The following is a 26213-nucleotide window of genomic DNA, read 5'->3' as shown; positions in this document are numbered from 1 at the left end:
GCTGGAGGCATTGCTTGGAATGATCACTATCATTGGTGTTCTCCGTATTCACTATTTCATAAGTGATCCACCTTCTTGATTTAGTATCTTACGCCAAGCAATTCATAGCCTCCAACTTTCAGATGTTAATGAGTTTGGTAACAGTAAGAAACATGCACCCATAGTTATAAAAGTCAAAAGATGTTAAAAAACGCAACAAAAACAAAAAAAGCATCTAGTTTGGTATCCTTCACTGAATGACCATTTCAGTTTTATATTTATAATCTTGATCAGCCTGACCCATTGGTCCACCTCAAATGATCTCTTACTGATTGGCCCTTACCCAATGATCTGTCCACTATGCCTAAATTTCTACATCAGTCTGGCTGCCCAAGTTTGATTGAATATTGGTTCCATGATTTCCTTGCTGTGTGACCTTAAGCAAGTCACTTCACCTCTCTGAGCTTCAGTTTCTTCATCTGTAAAATACAGGTGTTAACAATAGTAGATCCCTCAAAGGACTGTTGGGGTGTTATGAGTTGATATATCAAGCACAATGACAGGCACATAATAGGGCTTGATAAACAACTTTCACTATTAATACCTACAGTCTTCAGATTGCAACTTAACTGTCACTTCCTCCAGGAAGCCTTCCTTGACCTCCTGGCTAGGTCACATCCCTCTCACTAGGGCACAGTTGTCCTTCCTAGCATTTGTCACAGACAACTACTGGATGATCATTTTATTAATGTTTCTCTTGCCTACTGGATCATAAGCCCTATGAGCATGGAGCCTGGGTCTGGTTTTGCCCATCATTCTATCCCCAGCATCTACCCCAGTGCCTGGCAGATAGTAGTTGTGCCGTAGGTAATTATTGATAAAGAAATGAATTAATGAAGTTAGAAAACTGAAGGCCTCCAAAAAAATTGATGTTAACTAGAATGAGTGCCATGATCAGGTTCTGATGGACTGAGCCATCTGTGTCATGAGACACAGTAGCAGACCTGGGGTCGACAGGTTATCCTGCAAGATGGTTTGCATACGGTGAATTGGAAAACGGATAAACTGTACACCTCTACCATTTGTCCTAGGACCAATCCTAGTTTTTTTTTTTTTTAATTGAGGTGAAATTCACATAACATAAAGTTAACCATTTTAAAGTATACAACTCAGTGGCGTTTAGTACATTTTCAATGTCATGCAACCACCATCTACACTGAGTAAAAAACATTTTCGTCACCCCAAAGGAAAATGCTGTGCTCATTAAGCAGTCACTCCCCATTCCCTCTTCCATCCAGCCGCTGGCAACCACCAATCTGCCTTCTTTTTCTATGGATTTGCCTATCCTGAACATTTCCTACAAATGGAATCATACAACATGTGGTCTTTTGTCTCTAGCTTCCTGCACTTAGCATGATGTTTTCATCATTGAGCGCGGAATCTTAACCACTGGACCAACAGGGAAGTCCTGACTCCTGAAATTTATAAATCTGTGTTTTTATAATTGGCTGAATTCTAAGATTTAGCCCTACCCTCAAATTCTATGATATTATAAAGTGTACATTCATCATCACATGAATCAGATAGTATTAATCCCATACATAAACCTTCCTGTGAAATCCCACTGACTTGGAATAATATCCAGAATGTTCACTGTGACCAATGAAGTTCGAAAGGATCAAGCGTTTCCTCCTGCTTCCCAATACACTCCAGCCACCATATAAATTGCCTCTATGTTTCTCTAGCATGGGAAGCTCATACCTACCCCAGGGCCTTTGCACTTGCATTTTTCCTCTGCCTGAAATGCTCCTCCCAAACTCTTCTCCCATCTGACTCTTTCTTGTCATTGAGGTCTCAGCTTAACTCTCACCTCCGTAGGGAGGCCCTCCGCAACCATCTCATTTAAAGTAGTACCCTTGCCACTCACATAATTCCATTTTGTTTCCTTCATAGTAGTAGGTCACTCTGAAATTATCTGGCTTTTTTGTTTGCTTGTTTATATATCTGCCTGCCACCAGGGGCCCTTCAACTTTGCAAAGGGATAAACATTGTCTGTCCTGTTATTCCTTTATCCCCAGAACCCAAAACAAAGCCTAGTATATATTGGTTCTCCATAAATATTTGTGGACTGAATACTATAGAATGAACTCCATTTACTTCTCTGCCAGTGACTATTTCTCTGTCACAATGACAGGTGCATCTCAGTGGGGAGAGAACACAGGGATGTCTAGCAAGAAAAGATGGGCACATCTGCCAAACATTGTCAGTGTTATTTACATTGGCTAGATAAATTTCAGAAAGCCTGGTGGAAATCCAAGTAGGCCAACTAAAAGCAAGCTAATAATTCTTTCCCAACAGCTCATACACATCGTGGTCTGTCTTAGCTCAGGCTGCCATGAAAAAGTATCACAGATTGGGTGGCTTAAACAACAGAAATTTATTTTTCCACAGTTCTGGAAGCTGGAAAGTCCAAGATCAAGGTTCTGGCAGGGTTTGGTTTCTAGTGAGAGCTCTCTTCCTGGCTTGCAGATGGTGACTTTATCTTCCCATGGCCTTTCCTCTGAGTGGGCATGAAGAGAAAGAATGAGAGAGAGAGAGATCTGGTATCTTTCCAACTTCTTTGAAGGACGCTAATCAGATCAGATCAGGGCCCCACCTTTATGACCTCACCTAACCTTAGTCACCTCCTAAAGGTCCTGTCTCCTGATACAGTCACATTGGGGGTTAGGGTTATGAATTTGGGGGGAATACAAACATTCGGTCCATAACAAAAGGTGCTTTTCTCCCCCAGGTCTCTTCAGCAGCTCTAAACTCAACTAGCTGACTAAGTCCAGAACCTCAGACTCCAAATGGCCAGTAGTTGAGAGATTGCACTGGAAGCTTCCATAGTTACTAAAGAAATGCCCCTGCCCAAGAGTCCTTGGAAAGTGATCATCTGGCAGGCATGGCTTAAGCCAGATGTATTTTCCTAGAAAGGGTTGTGAGGAAAGAGGGTCAAGATGTTATTCTCACAATCAAGGGGTTACAGTGCTGGGCAGTGTATAGTCCAGAAATGAGGCAGGGTTCCCTTTTCCAGAGCTGGGCACCTCTCTTTCTTTTTTCTTAAAATTATATTTATTTCTTAAATAGTTAACATGCACATGGTACTAAACTCAAAAAGTGTAAAATGGAATAAAGTGAGAACTCTTCCAGCAGCCCAGCTGCCTTCCTTAGAAGCAAACAACATTTTCAGTTTCCTATATATTCTTCAGATTTTCTATACTTTTACCAGCAGTAACATGTGTATCTTTTTTTTCTCTCTCCCCTTAAATGCTAGCATACTTTGATGCCCTGTTCTGCACCTTTCTTTTTTTTTTTTTCCTCCTTGTTGATATACCTTGGATATTGATCGATATCAGCATACAGCGTTTCCTCATTTTTTAACTCTGTATAGCTTGCCATTGCATAGCTGTGTCATGATTTTTTAAATTATTATTATTTACTTATTTATTTTTTGTTTATTTTTTAATTTTTTAATTTTATTTTATTTATTTTTTTATACAGCAGGTTCTTATTAGTCATCAATTTTATACACATCAGTGTATACATGTCAATCCCAATCACCCAATTCATCACACCACCACCCCCAACCCCCCGCCGCTTTCCCCCCTTGGTGTCCATACGTTCGTTCTCTACATCTGTGTCTCAGTTTCTGCCCTGCAAACCGGTTCATCTGTACCATTTTTCTAGGTTCCACATATATGCGTTAATATATGATATTTGTTTTTCTCTTTCTGACTTACTTCACTCTGTATGACAGTCTCTAGATCCATCCACGTCTCAACAAATGACCCAATTTTGTTCCTTTTTATGGCTGAGTAATATTCCATTGTATATATATACCACATCTTCTTTATCCATTCGTCTGTCGATGGGTATTTAGGTTGCTTCCATGACCTGGCTGTTGTAAATAGTGCTGCAATGAACATTGGGGTGCATGTGTCTTTCTGAATTATGGTTTTCTCTGGGTATATGCCCAGTAGTGGGATTGCTGGATCATATGGTAATTCTATTTTTAGTTTTTTAAGGAACCTCCATACTGTTCTCCATCGTGGCTGTATCAATTTACATTCCCACCAACAGTGCAAGAGGGTTCCCTTTTCTCCACACCCTCTCCAGCATTTGTTGTTTGTAGATTTTCTGATAATGCCCATTCTAACTGGTGTGAGATGATACCTCATTGTAGTTTTGATTTGCATTTCTCTAATAATTAGTGATGTTGAGCAGCTTTTCATGTGCTTCTTGGCCATCTGTATGTCTTCTTTGGAGAAATGTCTATTTAGGTCTTCTGCCCATTTTTGGATTGGGTTGTTTGTTTTTTTAATATTGAGAGGTATGAGCTGTTTATATATTTTGGAGATTAATCCTTTGTCCGTTGATTCGTTTGCAAATATTTTCTCCCATTCTGAGGGTTGTCTTTTCGTCTTGTTTATGGTTTCCTTTGCTGAGCAAAAGCTTTGAAGTTTCATTAGGTCCCATTTGTTTATTTTTGTTTTTATTTCCATTACTCTGGGAGGTGGATCAAAAAAGATCTTGCTGTGATTTATGTCAAAGAGTGTTCTTCCTATGTTTTCCTCTAAGACTTTTATAGTGTCTGGTCTTACATTTAGGTCTCTAATCCATTTTGAGTTTATTTTTGTGTATGATGTTAGGGAGTGTTCTAATTTCATTCTTTTACATGTAGCTGTCCAGTTTTCCCAGCACCACTTATTGAATAGACTGTCTTTTCTCCATTGTATATCCTTGCCTCCTTTGTCATAGATTAGTTGACCATAGGTGTGTGGGTTTACCTCTGGGCTTTCTATCTTGTTCCATTGATCTATGTTTCTGTTTTTGTGCCAGTACCATATTGTCTTGATTACTGTAGCTTTGTAGTATAATCTGAAGTCAGGGAGTCTGATTCCTCCAGCTCCGTTTTTTTCCCTCAAGACTGCTTTGGCTATTCGGGGTCTTTTGTGTCTCCATACAAATTTTAAGATTTTTTGTTCTAGTTCTGTAAAAAATGCCATTGGTAATTTGATAGGGATTGCATTGAATCTGTAGATTGCTTTGGGTAGTATAGTCATTTTCACAATGTTGATTCTTCCAATCCAAGAACATGGTATATCTCTCCATCTGTTGGTATCATCTTTAATTTCTTTCATCAGTGTCTGATAGTTTTCTGCATACAGGTCTTTTGTCTCCCTAAGTAGGTTTATTCCTAGGTATTTTATTCTTTTTGTTGCAGTGGTAAATGGGAGTGTTTCCTTAATTTCTCTTTCAGATTTTTCATCATTAGTGTATAGGAATGCAAGAGATTTCTGTGAATTAACTTTGTATCCTGCAACTTTACCAAATTCATTGATTAGCTCTAGTAGTTTTCTGGTGGCATCTTTAGGATTCTCTATGTATCATATCATGTCATCTGCAAACAGTGGCAGTTTTACTTCTTCTTTTCCAGTTTGTATTCCTTTTATTTGTTTTTCTTCTCTGATTGCCGTGGCTAGGACTTCCAAAACTATGTTGAATAATAGTGGTGAGAGTGGACATCCTTGTCTTGTTCCTGATCTTAGAGGACATGCTTTCAGTTTTTCACCATTTAGAATGATATTTGCTCTGAGTTTGTCATATGTGGCCTTTATTATGTTGAGGTAGGTTTCCTCTGTGCCCACTTTCTGGAGAGTTTTTATCATAAATGGGTGATGAATTTTGTCAAAAGCTTTTTCTGCATCTATTGAGATGATCATATGGTTTTTATTCTTCAATTTGTTATTATGGTGTATCACATTGATTGATTTGCGTATATTGAAGAATCCTTGTATCCCTGGGATAAATCGCACTTGATCATGGTGTATGATCCTTTTAATGTGTTGTTGGATTCTGTTTGCTAGTATTTTGTTGAGGATTTTTGCATCTATTTTCAGCAGTGATATTGGTCTGTAATTTTCTTTTTTTGTAGTGTCTTTGTCTGGTTTTGGTATCAGGGTGATGGTGGCCTCATAGAATGAGTTTGGAAGTGTTCCTTCCTCTGCAATTTTTTGGAAGAGTTTGAGAAGGATGGGTGTTAGCTTTTCTCTAAATGTTTGATAGAATTCACCTGTGAAGCCATCTGGTCCTGGACTTTTGTTTGTTGGAAGATTTTTAATCAGTTTCAATTTCATTACTTGTGATTGGTCTGTTCATATTTTCTGTTTCTTCCTGGTTCCGTCTTGGAAGTTTATACCTTTCTAAGAATTTGTCCATTTCTTCCAGAATTCGTCCATTTCTTTCTTTTATTGGCATAGAGTTGCTTGTAGTAGTCTCTTAGGATGCTTTGTATTTCTGTGGTGTCTGTTGTAACTTCTCCTTTTTCATTTCTAATTTTATTGATTTGAGCCCTCTCCCTCTTTTTCTTGATGAGTCTGGCTAATGGTTTATCAATTTTGTTTATCTTCTCAAAGAACCAGCTCTTAGTTTTATTTTTTGTTTTGTTTTGTTTTCCTTTTTAAATTTAGAATCTTGTTAGCAATACATTACGTCCTTAATAGAAAAAAACAACCATTTACACAGTAACTCAAAAACCAACCATTTAAGAAAATAATGTAGTAGTCAACTGCTACCAGGCAAAACAGGCCCGCTCATTTGATTCTACTGGCAAGTCCAGGTTTATGCAAACTTTGAGAGAGTCTCTGTCCTGAATGAATGATGAAGCATTCAAGTAAAAGTTAAGGAGTTATAAGCGTGAGCTTTTGAGGGATTCTGCCTCAGAAGAAGTTCTTCCAGGAGTAGCCACAGTCCTCCAGTTTACTACAATGTTGCGAAGTTTCTGGGACGACCAGCATAGTTGCCTTTTGAGGAGTTTTGACAATTCATCAGCCTCAAGATTCAGGTCTTATAAAACATTCTTCCCACATTAAAAAAGACTTTGTCCCACAGGAATAAGTTTTTCATCGCTTCTCCAGCTTCTTGTATTTGGCTTCCAGTTTTTTTTGAATACGCATCCAACTTGTAGGCTGCCTGCTCAAGAGCTGCTACCTGCTCCTCAGTTACATTGATCTGATCCAGATAAGGCTGTAGTCCAGCATACTTCTGGTTTAAGTCCTTTAAGTTTCTACTGATGTTTACAGTAATATCTTTCATTTCAAGATACTTCAGGCTGGTTAGTTTATTCATATTTTCCAGAAGCTTATAGTCTTCACTGGTGGCCGTCAGCTCCCCAGTCAGGTAAGTTGCCATCTTGGAGAACATGTCCCGGCAGAGCTCAGTGATGTCAGCCTCAGCGGGCTCCTTTGCTTCCTCAGTGGTCTCCACGGCGGCATCATCCCGAACGGGCTCCTCGCGGTGGGTCTCTGGGACACCCTCGGCCGCCGCCGCCATGCCCGGCCCCGCGGTGCTTCCGGTTCTGGGATGCCTGCGCATCGCTCTTAGTTTTATTGATCTTTGCTATTGTTTTCTTTGTTTCTATTTCATTTATTTCTGCCCTGATCTTTATGCTTCTGCTCTGATCTTCTCTGATCTTCTGCTCTTTATCTTTATCTTTCCTTCTGCTAACTTTGGGTTTTGTTTGTTCTTCTTTCTCTAGTTCCTTTAGGTGTAAGTTTAGATTGTTTATTTGAGATTTTTCTTGTTTCTTGAGGTAGGCTTGTATAGCTATAAACTTCCCTCTTAGAACTGCTTTTGTTGCATCCCACAGGTTTTGGATCTTCGTGATTTCATTGTCATTTGTCTCTAGGTATTTTTTGATTTCCTCTTTGATTTCTTCAGTGATCTCTTGGCTATTAAGTAGTGTATTGTTTAGCCTCCATGTGTTTGTGTTTTTTACGTTTTTTTCCCTGTAATTGATTTTTAATCTCATAGCATTGTGGTCAGAAAAGAGGCTTGATATGATTTCAATTTTCTTAAATTTACTGAGGCTTGATTTGTGACCCAAGATGTGATCTATCCTGGAGAATGTTCCATGCACACTTGAGAAGAAAGTGTAATCTGCTGTTTTTGGATGGAATGTCCTATAAATATCAATTAAATATATCTGGTCTGTTGTGTCATTTAAAGCTTCTGTTTCCTTATTTATTTTCATTTTGGATGATCTGTCCATTGGTATAAGTGAGGTGTTAAAGTCCCCCACTATTACTGTGTTACTGTCAATTTCCTCTTTTATAGCTGTTAGCAGTTGCCTTATGTATTGAGGTGCTCCTATGTTGGGTGCATATATATTTATAATTGTTATATCTTCTTCTTGGATTGATCCCTTGATCATTATGTAGTGTCCTTCCTTGTCTCTTGTAACATTCTTTATTTTAAAGTCTATTTTATCTGATATGAGTATTGCTACTCCAGCTTTCTTTTGATTTCCATTTGCATTGAATATCTTTTTCCATCCCCTCACTTTCAGTCTGTATGTGTCCCTAGGTCTGAAGTGGGTCTCTTGTAGACAGCATATATATGGGTCTTGTTTTTGTATCCATTCAGCAAGGCTGTGTCTTTTGGTTGGAGCATTTAATCAATTCACGTTTAAGGTAATTATCGATATGCATGTTCCTATTACCATTTTCTGAATTGTTTTGGGTTTGTTTTTGTAGGTCCTTTTCTTCTCTTGTGTTTCCCACTTAGAGAAGTTCCTTTAGCATTTGTTGTAAAGCTGGTTTGGTGGTGCTGAATTCTCTTAGCTTTTGCTTGTCTGTAAAACTTTTGATTTCTCCATCGAATCTGAATGAGATCCTTGCCGGGTAGAGTAATCTTGGTTGTAGGTTCTTCCCTTTCATCACTTTAAGTATATCATGCCACTCCCTTCTGGCTTGTAGAGTTTCTGCTGAGAAATCAGCTGTTAACCTTATGGGAGTTCCCTTGTATGTTATTTGCCATTTTTCCCTTGCTGCTTTCAATAATTTTTCTTTGTGTTTAGTTTTTGCCAATTTGATTACTATGTGTCTCGGCGTGTTTCTCCTTGAGTTTATCCTGTATGGGACTCTCTGTGCTTCCTGAACTTGGGTGGCTATTTCCTTTCCCATGTTAGGGAAGTTTTCATTTATAATTTCTTCAAATATTTTCTCTGGTCCTTTCTCTCTCTCTTCTCCTTCTGGGACCCCTATAATGCGAATGTTGTTGCATTTAATGTTTTCCCAGAGGTGTCTTAGGCTGTCTTCATTTCTTTTCATTCTTTTTTCTTTATTCTGTTCTGCAGCAGTGAGTTCCACCATTCTGTGTTACAGGTCACTTATCCATTCTTCTGCCTCAGTTATTCTGCTATTGATTCCTTCTAGTGTAGTTTTCATTTCAGTTATTGTATTGTTCATCTCTGTTTGTTTGTTCTTTAATTCTTCTAGGTCTTTGTTAAACATTTCTTGCATCTTCTCGATCTTTGCCTCCATTCTTTTTCCGAGGTCCTGGATCATCTTCACTATCATTATTCTGAATTCTTTTTCTGGAAGGTTGCCTATCTCCACTTCATTTAGTTGTTTTTCTGGGGTTTTATCTTGTTCCTTCATCTGGTACATAGGCTTCTGCCTTTTCATCTTGTCTGACTTTCTGTGAATGTGGTTTTTGTTCCACAGGCTGCAGGATTGTAGTTCTTCTTGCTTCTGCTCTCTGCCCTCTGGTGGTTGAGGCTATCTAAGAGGCTTGATGGGAGGGACTGGTGGTGGGTAGAGCTGACTGTTGCTCTGGTGGGCAGAGCTCAGTAAAACTTTAATCTGCTTGACTGTTGATGAGTGGGGCTGGGTTCCCTCCCTGTTAGTTGTTTGGCCTGAGGCAACCCAACACTGGAGCCTACCTGGGCTCTTTGGTGGGGCTAATGGCCGACTCTGGGAGGGCTCACGCCAAGGAGTACTTCCGAGAACTTCTGCTGCCAGTGTCCTTGTCCCCACGGTGAGCCACAGCCACCCCCCGTCTCTGCAGGAGACCCTCCAACACTAGCAGGTGCGTCTGGTTCAGTCTCCGCTGGCGTCACTGCTCCTTCCCCTGGGTCCCAATGCACACACTACTTTGTGTGTGCCCTCCAAGAGTGCAGTCTCTATTTCCCCGAGTCCTGTCAAAGTCCTGCAGTCAAATCCCACTAGCCTTCAAAGTCTGATTCTCTAGGAATTCCTCCTGCCGTTGCCAGACCCCCAGGTTGGGAAGCCTGACATGGGGCTCAGAACCTTCACTCCAGTGGGTGGACTTCTGTGGTATAAGTGTTCTCCAGTCTGTGAGTCACCCACCTAGCAGTTATGGGATTTGATTTTATTGTGATTGTGCCCCTCCTACTGTCTCATTGTGGCTTCTCCTTTGTCTTTGGATGTGGGGTATCTTTTTCGGTGAGTTCCAGTGTCTTCCTGTCGATGTTTGTCCAGCAGCTAGTTGAGATTCTGGTGTTCTTGCAAGAGGGAGTGAGAGCATGTCCTTCTACTCTGCCATCTTGCTTCAGGGCTTATCTATCTATCTATCTATCTGTTTATTTATTTATTTATGGCTGTGTTGGGTCTTCGTTGCTGCGTGTGGGCTTTCTCTAGTTGCTGCAAGTGGGGACTGCTCTTCATTGTGGTGTGCGGGCTTCTCACTGCAGTGGCTTCTCTTGTTTCCTATGTCGTGATTTATTTAACCAGCCCTCTATTGATGGATGCATAGTTTTCCTCTTGCAAACATGCAAATATTGCAATGGATGAATTTGTCCATCATTTCGCATGTGCATGAATATATCTGTAGGATAAATTCCTAGAAGTGTTTGAATTAAATGTCATGGACCTTTTAAATTTTGCTAGAAATTGTCAAACTTTCCTTCATTATCTTTCGACCAAATACACTCCCAGCAGCCCTGGATGAGAGTCACTGTAGGATTCTGATTCAGCCTGAGAAGTGGCATCATGTGGAAGGACCATGAGTGATTGGGGGACCATGAGCCAGGCTCTCCAGCATCCAGCTATGCCAGCACAACCTGTGATCATCTGAGTGGCCTCTGCAAATGGTTTGACCTCTGGGCCTCAGACCACCCCCCCTTATATAAAACCAACAGGTTGGTGGGTCCATAAGTGCCTTGCTGATTCCAATCTGTTCTCAGGAAGGAGGCCCCAAAATATTAACCTCAGCCTTTTCAGTCATGGGTAAAAGGATAAATGAGATTTTTCTCTGACTCTAGATGAGACTTCTAAGGACTTGAAAACCTGTTTCTCTCTGGGCTTAAATCTGGTTGAGCTGGGCTCCTGGCAATGGCCCTGGTTTGTTTGGGGGTAATTTATGAAATCATCCATCTTTACCCTGACTCCAGACTGAGACCAGTGAGCAGATGATGCCTCTGACACATGATGCCCTACTATTTATACCTCCTGGGACACCCCTGCCTTCCCTGCTCCCTGCCCCCTGTCCCTGGAACAGAGTAGTCTGACACCCATACCAGCAGAGGGTCAGGGAAAGAGGAGGCATTTCTGATGCTTGGGAGAATCATGAACCATTGTTAAGATAAATAACACAAAGTAACCCGTGAGAGATGTAGCTGAAATCCAAGTAGACACTTGTAATTGGAGAGTCTACCCTATCTGTGATGTTCAATATGGGGCCAAAAGCCAATACCAATGTTAGTTTCTCTGTCCATGAAGTCTTAACACAATATGGCAAGACTCCCCCATCAGCAGTTACACAGACCCCTTGTTGTACTCAACTTTATCTCTTTGATATCTCCCTGAATGTGTCCCGAAGTCAGTTTTTTAAAAATTTTTTATTTGGCCACACCGGAACCCCAACCAGCGATCAAACCCACGCCCCCTGCAGTGGAAGCGTGGAGTCCTAACCAGTGGACCACCAGGGAATTCCCAGTTTTGAGAATACAACATAGCATTGTAAGTCAGACTGTCCCAAACATATCCTCCAAATTTGGTGTCAATCTGTCTATCTGCTTTCACCTGATACAATAACAAATAGACACAAAGTTAAAAAAAAAAATGAGCTCAATGAAGGCAAAAATGGTCCTTTCTGAAATGTCAGTGTGTCGTAGAATTTAATTTTGCATCCCTATTGTGTTGTGTGGCGGACACTCTAAGTAAGAAAAGATTTTACACAACTACTTCTGGTTCTCATGGTCAAATGTTTCTGTTGGAGAGAGGCCAGGACCACTGCTAGTGCATATGGCTGTGTTTGTACAAATTAGAAAAAGGCACCCGTTCCTCCAGGCAGGTGGAACCTTGGGACCTACTTGCGTCCTCGGGTAGGCACCCCTGTGCAGGGCGCACCTGTACAATCCCAGTTACTGGGCTGTCTCAGCAGTTGAAAACCTCAGGATGTCACTTATCTTATCCGAGCCAGAGCAGAAGTCTTGAAACTTTCTTCATGCATAGAAGTATCTGCATAGCTCAGATTAGGGGTCCATGACTCATGTGTTTTTCCTTATCTCTCAAGTTGTTTGGGGAAGAACCAAAGATCAACATCTTTATATCCATGGCTTCTTCATTGCCTATTGTGAGCAATAAAAACAGGTCAAGGAATGTATTCTGGGTTATCCGTTGGACTGGCTTTAGTGCTTTCGGGGCTTCTCTAGAACCCCTTGCCTCCTGTATTTGCTGCCTTTCTGTGAGTGTGTTTCCACCTCTATTCTATAGATTCCTTTAGGGCTGGAACCACGTCTTATTTATTTTTGTCTTTTAAAAAAATGTTTTTAAATTACAAAAGTAGTACATCCTTGCAGTAGAAATATTTTCATACAGTAAACTAAAAAGTGAAAATCCCCTATCTGTTCCTGTTTCCAGTTTGAATCCTCTTCCAAGAGGGGACCACTATTAACAGCGTGTTATACATCTTCCCAGAACTTTCCATTTGCAAGCATAATGATGCTAATAAAAGTGCTAGTGTTTATTGGATGCTTACTAAGAGTCAGGTGCTAAGCTAAGCACTCTTCCTGTGTGTTCTCAATTAATTCACAAAACAAGCTTATGAGGTCGGTGTTTTTTTATTCCCCATTTCACAAAAGAGGAAACCAGGTGATGTTACTAAGTGGTAAAGCCAGAATTTGAACCCAGGCAGGCTGACTTCAGAGCTCATGCTGTTAAAACCCCTATTGTTCTGCCACTTGCTTTGGGGATTTGGAATGTCATAGACATTTCTGCATAGTTGCCCACATAATTCTATTTCCTCCTTTTTAAAAGTTGCTCATTATTCTATAAAATGAATGTATTTAATTCATTTAGCCATTCTCCTACTGACAAACTTCTTAGGATTCTCCCGTTTTCCATTTCCTTATTTCATCAAATCTAAGATTCCACTGATTGTAAGATGCACCCTGTTTCAGAGGTTAAAATGTGAAATAAAATGTGCATCTTAGAATTAATGTATTATGGCATTAGAAACAATGCTGCAAATGAACATATTGCATATAATTTTCACATGTGTATTTCTGTAGACGTTTTCTAGAAGTAAATTTGTGCACCAAAATGAAGGTGCATTTTTAAAATTTTATAAACTGCCAAATTCCCCGTATCTTAGTCATCTGTGTCTCCCATTTACTTCACACAATGTCTGGCATTATGTAGGTACTAAATAAATGTTTGTTCAGTGGACAAAATGCATGACCAGGCCCAGCAAATGCAAAGCATTTTGGCATACTCGCATGCAAACGCACACACCACTACCACACACACCATCACCACCACCAAAAATCCTAACAGTGACCAACAAGGAGATTAGAATATTTTAGCACCACATGTGTACACACTTCTTGCTGAAGCACTGGCCACAGTAAATGACAAACGCTAATAAATGCATTTTATGCAGAATTATGTGTTCGAAGTGATTTTAAAATAGCTTGCAAAATTACCTGTCAAAAGGCTGTGCACTCAATTTTTTGAAAATACACGAATAATTCCAGCGTTTTACAACCCCCAAGCTACTAGACGTGAGAAGTTTCCAGAGAGTTTAATGGTCTGTCATTTTCTCAAACACCTGAAAGACTCTGCATAAGAATCACCTGGAGTGCTTATTAAAATGCAGACCCCACGCCAGGGCTTCGGAATCATAATTTCTGGGGATTAGGGGCAGGTGAATCTGCGTTTTAAACAGGCACTCCACGTGATTCTAAGGCACTCAAAGGCGTGAGAGCTAGCGCATTAAACGGCTTTAAGGAGTCTTAACTAGATTTGCCCTTTAGAACGGCCCCTTTGGCTGTAAAGTGTAGAATCAACTGGAAGTGGGCAAAAGTAACCGAGATAACTAACACCATCGCTCATCCCAGCGCGGGGAGGGCGGCCCAGATGGGCTGCGCGCTTCTGCGCCCCCTGCTGGCCTTCAGCATCCACGTCCTGGACCGGCCGGCGCGGCCAACTGCGACTGCGCCCTCCGAAGCCCGGCGGGACCGTCTGGGTGCTTGCCAACGCGCTGACCTGGACCGGAAGCGGAAATGAGGTCGAGTTCGCCTCGCGCGCTTCTCCCACCGCAGCCACTCCCAAGCCTGTGGGTCGGGTCGCTTTGCGCGAGTGCCGGAAGCGGAAGTTGCTAAGACGTGGGGGAGTTCTTGGGAGCGAGTCGAGTTATCCTAGCGTTCGGTGTGTTCGCTCTGCGGCAGCCTGAGCATCAGGTAAAGCGCAGTTGTGAGACTTCGGCAGCCCTGCTCCCCGGCTCAAGCCGGATCCCGACCCCGAACCCTAGCCTGAGGGGTGTGGTGCTCGGTGCTCCGACTCTTTCCTAGGGTCCTGGTGGAGGTACCGGGAGTCACTCGTCCTTCCCTTGGAGTGAGGCCCCCCCCCCCCCCCGGTCCGGCTTCCCGGTGTCCCCGTAGACCTCCGCCATGGGCAACACGAGCAGCGAGCGCGCTGCGCTGGACCGGCAGGGCGGCCACAAGACGCCCCGAGGGGACAGCTCGGGGGGCTCCAAGGATGGGGACAGGCCCAAGATCCTGATGGACAGCCCCGAGGACGCTGACCTCTTCCACTCCGAGGAAATCAAGGTAATGGGGGTGTGGGACTCTGATTCCCCTTGACTAATGCTGAAGTCTCCTAGATCCCTCCCCTCGTATCCGCTCTAATCATCAGAAGTGGGAGAGTCCTCTTAGCAGCTCAGGAACCTGTGTCTAATTACCGATATGAGAAAGTCACCCCGAGGGAGGAGGAATTCACTTCGTTTAACATCATTAAGGAAAAGGCAGCTCTGAGACAGGTCCAAATTCTTAATTAATTAAGATAGTGGCACTAGCAGTAATTGAGTCCCAGTCTCTGCTTTTCTCAGGTATAGTTAATTTCACGGCTCTGAGAAATCTTCCACCACCTTTACGCAGACTGGCGCTTTTTGTAAGAGTTTTGCAGTTAATTTTCAGTTTTGGAGATAAACCAGAACATGTGTAAGGTGAACGTAGAGTCGAACAGCTGACCGCAGCTGCCAGAGGTCTTTAGTTCTGCTGAAAACTTGTGGTTCACCCTTTAGAGCAGGCATAGAAAAGTAATTTGACTTCCGGAGGTCAGTGAGTAAGTGAAACATCAGCCTGAAGGAGGCAGCCAGCTGCGCAGCTTCTCCCTCCTATTGTTTATATATGACTTAATATTTTAAACAGGCCAAAGCAAACATTTTTGCAGGCCAGATTTGGGCGTCCTGCTGCAGTCTGCCTTAACTCATTAAAAACTCTAAAGGCGGTTCTCGATTCCTGCTTCAGCCACTTTCCTGCTAACCACCTGATGTGGTCAGTTTCTAGGGGCAGAGCCCGGTCCAAGAATACTTAGTGATTCTGGCAGCTGCTATGTATGTGGTATATCCTAAAGAAATGAACAACTAAGTACTTAAAGGGCACCGCAACAAGTAGGTTTGGGAAAGATGACAAACACCTCCTTCCCCCTCCGACACACACATTCTGTTAGTATCTAGTTGCCTATTAATCATTATTGTTCATTAGGCTAACGGCTTGGCAGCTCATCCCAGCTGTACTCATTTTTCCTCAGATGCTGGCCTGGGTGATCGCATTATTATCTTATATCCTCACCTGGATCTTGGCTTTGAGGCTAACCTATAAAGAGCCTGCTTTTACTTGGCCCTCCAGCCTGTGATTTCAACTTGCTTTCTGAATTTGTTGCGTTCCTGAAGCTGTGTGCAAAGTGAACTTTGGAATCCTGTTTTTCCAATGATTTGACATCTCTTCCCCTAGAAATAATTTTGGCCCAAGGGCAGCCGTTTAAGACACCATAAGAATCAAACTACTTTCTTTAAGAAGTATTTGTTCTTTTGCTGTTTTAAAACTCTTACGAGAACTGTTTAGCATACAGATGATCTGTAGAGAATGATTTAAATAATTTCCATCATCATTTCCACAGAAGTTACTGAAATGATGTAGCAGACACGCTGGATTGAATGCTCGGATACAAAAAAAAAAGTCGTGAATTCTTTTAACTATACTTGTTCACCATTTTGGCTGTGGCTAGTTGTCACACCCTCAGTGGAAAGTGATTGCAGTCTGTTATTCTTTTTTTTTTTTTTTTAATTTTATTTATTTATTTATTTATTTCTATTAATGGCTGTGTTGGGTCTTCGTTTCTGTGCGAGGGCTTTATCCAGTTGCGGCGAGCGGGGGCCACTCTTCATCGCGGTGCGCGGGCCTCTCACCATCGCGGCCTCTCTTGCTGCGGAGCACAGGCTCCAGACGCGCAGGCTCAGCAATTGTGGCTCACGGGCCTAGTTGCTCCGCGGCATGCGGGATCTTCCCAGACCAGGGCTCGAACCCGTGTCCCCTGCATTGGCAGGCGGATTCTCAACCGCTGCGCCACCAGGGAAGCCCAGTCTGTTATTCTTTAATCTGTAGATTTTGTTAAAGGTCACAGAATGCAGGTATCTTTTAAATGAGCTCAGGTCAGTATTTGCAATGAAGGTGCTAGAAACCTGCTCCAGACCTTTTAAGAGTCTGTCACAGCCTAGAACTCCTGCTCTTTGGCTTCTGACTAGGAAAAATGTACGAGATCCAAAACCACACCCAGAGTCAGATGTGTTTTTTTCTCTCGTCCCGGAATACCTCCTTTATACAGCGCTGCCCATGTAAGAAGTTACTGTTTACCGTAATGAGGGTCAGTCTCTGTCTTATCTTTTTCTCCCTGGTGCCTGGACAGCACTCAGTGATGAGCTTTTGCCTTCCTCTGCACCTGGGTTTGCCAGTTTTCAAGCTGACAGCTCTGGAATTGTCCCTAATGAATTTTCATGTACTTCAAATCTTGCTTAATTAAGGGAGGAAAATGACGTTTATTAAGCTCATCTCAAATTCATCACCGCCTTCTTGCAAGTGAGCTTTATAACTTCTAGAATTTTGACGACGACCTCCTAAATAACAGCAGTAACAGTAGCTAATAATTATGAAGCGCCTACTCTGGGTCCGGCACTCTGCAGAGCATTTTACATGGGCTGTCTTGTCTCACTCAGCCTTCACAATAACCTTAGGAAAGAGTTGCTTTTATTATCTCCATTTTGCAAGCAAGTTAACGAGCCGGTCTGTGAACCTGGGTAGTGACAGCTGCCTCTTTAGAATGAATTGTTAGTACGAGGGTAATTGTCTCTTGCAGGGAGCTCACTAATGGCTTCCTGTTCCTGAGTCAACCGCTCTGCTTCCAGGCTCCGGAGAAGGAGGAGTTCCTGGCCTGGCAGCACGATGTGGAAGTGAACGACAAAGCTCCTGCCCAGGCTCGGCCAACCGTGTTTCGATGGACCGGGGGCGGAAAGGAAGTTTACTTATCTGGGTCCTTCAACAATTGGAGTAAACTGCCCCTCACAAGAAGGTAATCGCCTGGGTGTGTTCATCTATTTGTCTTAACCCAGGGCTGCTCTGGTTTCTGAAGGACTCCTGTGGGTGAACAGAGGAGGATGTTTTTATAAAGTCGATGCTGAATGGAAAAATAGTTGTGCTTAATAATTCACAGGGTTCACATCTCACACACCAAGGCGTCGCGCTAGGTTTAGAGCACACTTAGAAGAAAATGTTGCTCAGTTACGAGCATTTCCGTTTCACAGACACCTTTCGCTTCAGATAGTCTAGCTTTGTGTCTATTCAGGCAGGACTTTTTTCAGAAAGAGAACTCTATTCCAAGCGCAGTGGACAGAGCGGGATTTGAGTCCTTGTTGGCTGAGCTGAGCCTCAGTGTTCCTCTCTGTGAGAAGGGAACGTTGGACCAGATGATCTCCGAGCTTCCTTCTAACTTGGACTCTGTATCACTTTTGTTTGAAAGGTACACATTATGTAGGCGCCATTAGCACGACTATAGCCAAACACTTGCTCAGACACCCTAGCATGGACGGCTGTCTCGAATTGTCAGTGGAAAAGCATCTTCACTAGTAAGTCCTCTTGATGAAACAAAGGAAGAAATCGTGCCCTGCTGGGCCAGGCCTGGTTCTTGGTAAGGAGCCGCCTGCTTTTCCAGGGGTCCAGTTGGTGTAGGAGGGGGCCACTCAGCCCAGTTACCAGTCATGCTAGTCGGGAGAACAAAACAATCAAATGAGAGAGGTTTCGTGGAACCCTTTTTTTAGTAGTTAAACGAGTTGCTTTAGTGAACTGTTTGTACGTCTTATGAAATTGACCCCCTGTCCTGAGCTAGGCAAGCTAGCAAAGGGTAGAACTTGGTGGGCAGCTTGCTGTTCACCTTGTGCTGCCATCCTCCTTGGCATCCAGGCTGCCAGGTGTTATTTTGCACACAAGTTGAGGACGAATGACTGTTCGTTGACCTTTTTTTTTTTTTTTTAAAGCTTTTAAAAAAAATTTTAATTAATTAATTTATTTATTTATGGCTGTGTTGGATCTTCGTTTCTGTGCGAGGACTTTCTCCAGTTGCGGCGAGCGGGGGCCACTCTTCATCGCGGTGCGCGGGCCTCTCACTGTCACGGCCTCTCTTGTTGCGGAGCACAGGCTCCAGACGTGCAGGCTCAGTAGTTGTGGCTCACGGGCCCAGTTGCTCCGCGGCATGTGGGATCTTCCCAGACCAGGGCTCAAACCCGTGTCCCCTGCGTTGGCAGGCAGATTCTCAAGCACTGCGCCACCAGGGAAGCCCCTCGTTGACCTTTTGATGGTAGGAATGTGGACTCCTGGTGTTTGAGCAAAGCGAGTTTTCCAGGAAACCTCTTACGATGCCGCTTCCTGGTAGCTTTTCTAGATTGAGATTATACTGAATTGTCTAAATTGGTTAAAAATGTTTATTTGTCGTACAGCTGAACCCTTAATTTTACGTGGAAGTTTTGTTCCGTGGCTGGTCTTGCAAGTCAGCTAAGAGGGCAGCCCACCCCGCTAACATCGTCTGCTTCCTTTTTTCTTGCAGCCACAATAACTTCGTAGCCATCCTGGACCTGCCCGAAGGAGAGCATCAGTACAAGTTCTTCGTGGATGGTCAGTGGACACATGACCCTTCTGAGGTACGCTTCCTCCCGCCCTTGGTCCTCTGGCCGCCCCCATGATCCAGACAAACCGCCTTCCCTCAGAGACAGCTGCCAGGTCCCTTTGTCCTGCTGGCCGAAGTCCCTGTGCGTGGCCGAGCTCGATAGCAGTGCTCCTTGTCAACCTGTTGGCATCCTTGACCGAGATGAGCAGGTGGGCTAGCCAGGAGATGAGGCCTTCCAGCCAGGGCTGCTCGATCCTCTAAAGAACACCTCTAGAGACCTGCCACGTTGTGATTTCTGCCTGTCTGTCTCTTCCCAGCCGATAGTGACCAGCCAGCTTGGCACAGTAAACAACATCATTCAAGTGAAGAAAACTGACTTTGAAGTATTTGATGCTTTGATGGTGGATTCTCAAAAGTGCTCCGATGTGTCTGGTATGAGCAGTTATTTTATGCCACGTGTGTGCAGGTGGGGGCTGTATAGTTTAGAAATACCTTGTTTCTCTTGCCTCTCGCTCTTGAGCGGGAGCCGCCCAATCGGTGGATGTCCGTAGCTCCCCAAAGAGCCACAAAACTAATTCCTAACTCTGTGTCAGGTCAGGTTGCTAAAATCTAGCTCTGAGGGACCCGTAAGTCATTTTTTTGGTCATCTCCAGGATTCCGTAGGTCTGCTTGGCCACAGAGAGCAGACACTGGAAATGGAACCAGAGCTTGATCTCGTGCCAAGGGCAGGCCCAAGAGCCCCTGGAGAGTTGCATTGGGTCGGTGAGGGGCCAGCACTGGGGAAGCCAACCTGCTCGGGGCACCTGGAGAGTTTCAGCCCGACAGGTGATAAACTGACCCCTCAGTGACCTTGGCATCATTTGCGTGGTCCACGAGCACCTTGTCAGAATCCCTTCGGGGGAGAAAGGCTCACCACAGAACAGGCTGCTCGGTACGGTCCCAGTAAAACCCTCCCGTCTTCCAGGAGCCATCCGGTCATCGAACTTGCCGTGAATTGCTTTGCGTCCAAACCCACAGGAAGGAGCTGCTTGGAGACGGTACATGCTACGCAGGGAGAAGGGTGCGCTGGCATCGACAGTGTTCGCACCAGCTGCACTGCCCCTTCTTGCAGGGCCTTAAGCCGTCCCAGGACCCCTGTGGGAAGCAGTGAAGGTTCCCCGGGACTGTGCCTGACCGTCTAGGAAAACGGGGTTCAGTTCACAGGATGATTCTTCATTGTCACCTGCCTGGGCCTGGAGGTCCTGCCCCCAGGATCTCGTAACTCTTTATCAGCTCAGAACTCACACTGACAGGTGGGCCATGTGGCTGAGAAGTCATGTTATTGAGCAGGAGTTGGAAATCCAAAAACAGCGTTCTCTGCTCTGGATAGCTAACTGGGCTTTTAGAGAAGTCATTTCTGTTGTATTCAGACAGGTGGGAATTGGGGGTGGGGGAAATGCCCAGATACCCCTTACTTGCTGATAAGTGAAATTTTAGACCACAATCCAAAGCTTTTAGTCAAGATTGTGCAGCAGAGGTTGCCTGGGGAAAGGAAGCTGACCCCTCGCTGCTGGGAAACCAACTTGAGGCTCTCCATACTCTTCTCATACTTAGACATTCCCTTTCTCAAAATACATATTGACTCCTAATGGCTCAGTTTCCTGCTGTGATAGGGCTGGGTTATGTGAAGGGACTCTGTTCCCTAGAGAATGACGTGCAAGGAATTGGCGGAGCCGAGCCATCTCAGCTTTACGGGGACAGCACGAGTCTCGGTGGCCAGACACATCCCAGGTGTCCTTTGGATCACAGTTCAGTCCCCGCCAGCTGGCCAAATGTCACTAAGTGAGCGGCTTCGAAGCTTCCAGAACACTGCACTTCTAGAAGCTTCTTAATATATCTGTATAAGGGGGATACTCCAGCATGAGTTTAAGAGGAACCGGAGAGCGATGGAGGCAGAGAGCCTTGAGAGGTCAGGTCTTTGACTTTTCGTTGTTTTAGTTTTGAAATGCGCCGGCGCCTCTGTGTGAACAGGCTGCTTCATCTTCGGTTTGCTTCTGGCTGCTGGCGCGCCTCACTTGGGCCCAGCCGCATAAGCCTCCCTAGAAGCCTTGAGCTTCTGTGCCGTACTTGCCGGCCCGGCCTGCAGTGAGGAGGACGCGTTGGCCTGCGGTGGCTGTTGGGTCAGGTCGCTGTGAGCAGCTTCCCATGACTCTGTCCCAGACTCACTGCTTTGCCACGAGTGCTGTCTGCCACCAGAGCATCTGAATTCACTACTTGAGTTTCATGCCTGTCACCCGAATTCCAAAAGTGTTTTCTCATTGCCTCTGCCCTTCCCCCTTGGGGCCAGTATATCCTTCAAGAGAATATAGATCTGTACTGAGGGAACAGGAGACGTGGAAAACTAAACGTCACCACAAATTGAGACTGCTCCCAGGACTCCTGATTTTCCAAGTGAATGTCCTGTCACCATCTCCCAACAGAGCTGTCCAGTTCCCCCCCAGGACCCTACCACCAGGAGCCCTACGTCTGGAAGCCAGAGGAGCGGTTTAAAGCACCACCCATCCTCCCGCCGCATCTTCTCCAGGTCATCCTGAACAAGGACACGGGGATTTCCGTGAGTAACCAGGCGTCTGCCTAGACCATCCTCCACGGTCATGTGCAGCTGCTTCGCTCTGTGCACGTCTCGCAAGGCAGCTCGTGAAAATGTTCAGTGTCACCCATCGGCGTTAACTGCCGGGGTCCCCCTCTGACGCGGGAACGGGCGACTCACAAGATGTTCCCAGAGTGGGCCTCCCCATCCCACAAAGCCTTTCTGAGCCCTTCCTCTCGTGTTCCACTCCCACCTCAAATTTCATGACAAAATATATAACCGCCTCTTCTCAGTAAGCTGCGTGGTGGAATTCCTCCTCTGGCCCCCAGATTTTAGAATCTTGTTTGGCCGCGCTCGGAATGTGGGATCTTAGTTCCCCAACCAGGGATCGAACCCACACCCAGTGCAGTGGAAGTGCGAAGTCTTAACCACTGAACTGCCAGGGAAGTTCCAGAATCTAGTTTTAATCACCAAATTGCTTTCAGAAACCTCAGGGCTCATGGATCAAAATTTGGGGTATGTGGGTAACACACATTGCCTCTGGGAAATTGATATTACTTGTAAAAAGAAGTGCGCTTCCAACTGAGTCCTGAAGAGCACCGCATTATTCCCTGCGTTTGATTTTCCATCCCGCTTGACCTGAACTGCCCGTTCCCCCGGCTCTGGGCTCTGCAGCGTAGCCGTAATTCTTGGGAGTCCAGATGTTCTTCAGCCTTGTCCAAGCCGCCACCGAACAGGCAGACGCTCCAGGGCGATCAGGCAACTGCTGCTGCTCTAGACGCCATGCAGAAGTGGGTGCACGGGTGCTGAACAGGGGGCTGGGGGCGCACACGTGCAGGCACCCCCGCAGCAGTCACGGTGTGTTTCCCCAGGGACTCGCTGTTCCTGGGGCCGCCCCGCCCCAAGCACGCACCTGACAGCTGAGCCGGCTTTTACTGGATGCTTTTTCTGTTTTGAATTAGCATTTATAAAATTGGGGAGTGTATGTTGGGGAAAAAAAAAAAAAAGAAAAACAAATCTGGATTTCTGGCTTCTCTGAAAAAATAGGGAGGTGCGGCAACATTGCCGGTCGTATGTGAGCTCTTGCGGAGTGAGAGCGCCTCTCCCCTTCCCCGGTTGCCCAGCGCATTCTTCAGGCTCCCTGTCTGAGTCTCAGGGACCAGGGATGTGAGTTTGCAGCACACTGCTCAGGAGCGTTGAGTATTGATCGTTTCTTCCCGCTTTTTCTAAAAGTGCCTTCACTGCACGGCTTTCTTCCTGCCCCTCCTCCAAAGAGAGGACAGAGCCACGGCCCACAGTCTAGATGAAGCCTGGCCAGTGCGCCCAGCAGACACCCCGAGAGCGCCCCTTAGTTGGAGCAGCAGGCATGACCCCTTGCCCACCCAGTCATCGTGCACAAGCCCTTTCACTGCCTGACAAGGAAGAAAGGGGCCTGAGAGCCTGCCTCCTTTCCTCTGAAATCCAGTGCCGTGAAACACAGGGGAGAATCTCCTTGATATCCAAATCTTAAGTGCACACGTCTGCTTTTGCTCCCCCGCAGTGCGATCCAGCTTTGCTCCCTGAGCCCAACCACGTCATGCTGAACCACCTCTATGCACTTTCCATCAAGGTAAGGACGTGTTTGTTACTTAAGCTGTGTTTCTCCAAGTGTGCTCTGAGGCCCCCTAGCGACGGCACTGCCTGCAGTATCGGTACTTACCTAAAGGGCGGCTTCCGGGACCCGACCCAGACCCGTAGGCTCCTCTCCCGAAGGAAGGCCCAGGAACCTGCTTTTATTCAGACCGCCTGATGATTCTCACGCTCTCTAAAATTTGAGCCTCCTGACTTAGTCCTGCCTTTGATGATTTCCGCCCTCTTCCTCAGGACGGAGTGATGGTGCTCAGCGCGACCCACCGGTACAAGAAAAAATACGTCACCACCTTGTTATACAAGCCCATATGAAGAGCTGGGAGCCAGCCGTGGGCCCCGGGAGCAGCGTGCACCGCCGGGCTCCACGCGTGCATGCTTCTCGCTAGACAGGATGGACTGTAAATTTCCCATTTCACGCTCTTTAGAAGACATTTCATACCCGCCCTACTCCTACTTGAAGGTTTGTTCCAGACACAGCAGCTCCTGGAGCGCCTCAGTCTGTAACGGTCCTCTTAGCACCCGGTGGCTGTTAGCCCCGGGGCTCATCAAGGCTGAGGGGGGAGGAGGGGGAGCAGACGGTCTGCACCCCACACCGCAGTGCAGAGGACGGTGCAGGCCTAAACTTACATCCTCTGAACTGGTCACGGAGACTTTTCTTAAGCCAAAAAGGAACCCGAGCCACTTTGCTGGTGGAAATCTGGGAAGCAGGGGCCAAGGCCACACAGAATCTCTCATCATGTTTGTGTGTGTCTTGACTTGTCCCTGCTGAGGCCTGGCTGTGGACCTGACAGCGAGTATGGCATTGGTCCTGCCGGTCCTCTGAATTCAGAGCAATAGATCGTCTTCCATTCCCTGCTCCAGGGAGGCATAATTTCTATAGAAATTTGAACCTGTCTAATTTCCAGATGAAGTTTTACAATTGTTTCTTACACTTATGTGCACTAAGTATTTTTTTTTAACCAGAGGTGACTGACTGTACAGCCTTAGGGCAATTTTTAAATCACCCCAACTAGACTGTAGATCATGTGAACCGTGCTCAGGACAGACTTGGAGAACCACGGCCGGATTCCTCCGTTAAGCCGGACGATCCTGCGGGCTGACCACCGCTAGCTGCAAGGTTGTCCAGCTTTTTATTCGAATCGTAATGAGGTGACAGTGTTAGCACGAGAATTTTGGAGAGGCGCCCTACCCTAGCCTGTGCCACCTCGCTTGGGACCTCTGGGCCCTCCTTAGCAAAGAAGGCTGTAGCAATTGCTGTGGCTTATTCTGGAAGGAATTAGAACTTGGGGCAGCCCTCTGAATTTGTGTGAGGAAGACATCCTTTGGACCAAAGCGAACCTCTCCACACGGCTTGGAGATGCCGGAGACATGCCCGTTAGCGGGATTCCTGTCCCCAGGTCGGTGGAAGCTGTCGTCCTTCGCTGTGTTCCTGCTGGGAGACGGAGGAACCATATCCCTGGTGTCTCACATTTATTTGGTGAACCTGAGTCTGGGATACCCTTTTTTGTTACTGTTTCCAAAACACTGAGTTACTGTCACCTTGATGTACAGGTTTCAATAAAGCTTTGTAAAGATAACGGACATGCACTTGGAGGAAGGTTTGATTTCGTGCAGTCGTTTGGAGAAGAGACTGGAGCTCTACCCGAGGTTTATTCAGTGCAGTGCTTTTCAGTCTTTTTCCCGCCTTGGCACACACTGAAGATGGTACCATCCTTGTGGCACTCTGGGGTGAGCGGACAGGGCAGCTCGGCTCCCTCCCGGGCTGAGGGCCTTACCCTGACCCACCTATTCTGCACACAGATTAGAAGGCCGTTAAGAGGCTGTAAAATTGAGCCCCGTGGAACCGCTCGACCACAGGGGAAGCTGAGGAAAAGCAGCAGTGAAGGCCCCTGGCTTGCGCAAGTTGCAGCATCCCCGGTCCGAGGTCTTGCTGCTTCTTGCTCATTGACAGGCACCACAGGGGAGCCTGGGATCATGACACCCTCTTGGAAGACCCCAGGATGTTCTGGAGTCAGCTGTGCTCACCAGCTAAAAGGGCTTCTGTCCCTTCTACCAAAAAGATGGAAGGTGACAGTGTCCCTTTAGTAATAAGGCTTTTCTTCCCAGGCATCAGGAAACGTGTAAATAAATTTAAGAGAAAAGGGAACCCCTCAGGTCATCTGGTCCACTTGAGGTGGAGAGTAGCTCAGAAAGCATTCCTAGCTGGGTAATTAGCCGTCTCACTCTGAAAACCCAAGTGATGTGGGAACCCTAGATTTAGGGATTGGAGGGATTATTTAAGTAGACTAAGGAAATACACAAAAATCATCTATCCAAAACTGAATCAAAAATTTTTTCTATTTTTTTAAAATTATTGAAGTATAGTTGATTTTATAGTATTGTGTTAGATTCAGGTCTACAGCATAGTGAGTCACTATTTTTTGTAGCTTGTGTTTCATTGTAGGTTATTATAAGATATTGGGTATGATTCCCTGTGCTATGCAGTAAATCCCTGTTGCTTATCTATTTTATGTATAGTAGTTTATATGTGTTAATCCTGTGCGCCTAATTTGTCCCTCCCCTCCCTTTCCCCTTTGGGAACCGTAATTTTGTTTTCTGTATCTGTGAGTCGGTTTCTGTTCTGTGTATACAGTCATTTGTATTATTTTTAGATTCCACATATGAGTGATAGCATAGAGTATTTATGTTCTCTGACTTAATTTCACTAAGCATAATATTTTCTAGGTCCATCCACGGTGCTGCAAATGACAATATTT

At 45.1% G+C, this 26213-nt stretch overlaps 2 protein-coding genes across 4 annotated transcripts; one reads left to right on the top strand and one right to left on the bottom strand.

The window, feature by feature from the left end:
• Positions 1 to 6794: 6794 nt before the first annotated feature.
• On the bottom strand, positions 6795 to 7353 carry LOC132347811 (biogenesis of lysosome-related organelles complex-1 subunit 2-like). The gene is given in 2 exon segments (XM_059894659.1): positions 6795 to 6956; positions 6958 to 7353. Coding segments are annotated over 2 exon segments (429 nt in total). The 3' UTR covers positions 6795 to 6923.
• A 7009-nt stretch (positions 7354 to 14362) lies between these two features.
• On the top strand, positions 14363 to 25034 carry PRKAB1 (protein kinase AMP-activated non-catalytic subunit beta 1). 3 transcript variants are annotated; one of them, XM_059895174.1, is made up of 8 exons: positions 14363 to 14506; positions 14708 to 14875; positions 17509 to 17672; positions 19200 to 19293; positions 19577 to 19691; positions 21719 to 21852; positions 23369 to 23437; positions 23692 to 25034. In XM_059895174.1, exons 2-8 carry the CDS (start codon positions 14717 to 14719, stop codon positions 23767 to 23769), a joined length of 813 nt encoding a protein of 270 aa, XP_059751157.1. In that variant the 5' UTR covers positions 14363 to 14506; positions 14708 to 14716; the 3' UTR covers positions 23770 to 25034. The 3 variants fall into 3 exon arrangements, with proteins under 3 accessions (XP_059751157.1, XP_059751156.1, XP_059751155.1); XM_059895173.1 differs by having other exon boundaries at positions 14364 to 14506; positions 14618 to 14875; XM_059895172.1 differs by having other exon boundaries at positions 14364 to 14875.
• The last annotated feature ends 1179 nt before the right edge of the window (positions 25035 to 26213 follow it).

Source organism: Balaenoptera ricei, chromosome 14 (assembly GCF_028023285.1).
Source record: "Balaenoptera ricei isolate mBalRic1 chromosome 14, mBalRic1.hap2, whole genome shotgun sequence".
NCBI classification, from domain to species: domain Eukaryota; kingdom Metazoa; phylum Chordata; class Mammalia; order Artiodactyla; family Balaenopteridae; genus Balaenoptera; species Balaenoptera ricei.
The sequence above is the reverse complement of the archived record's forward strand: the minus strand, read 5'-3'. Positions and strand labels throughout refer to the sequence as shown.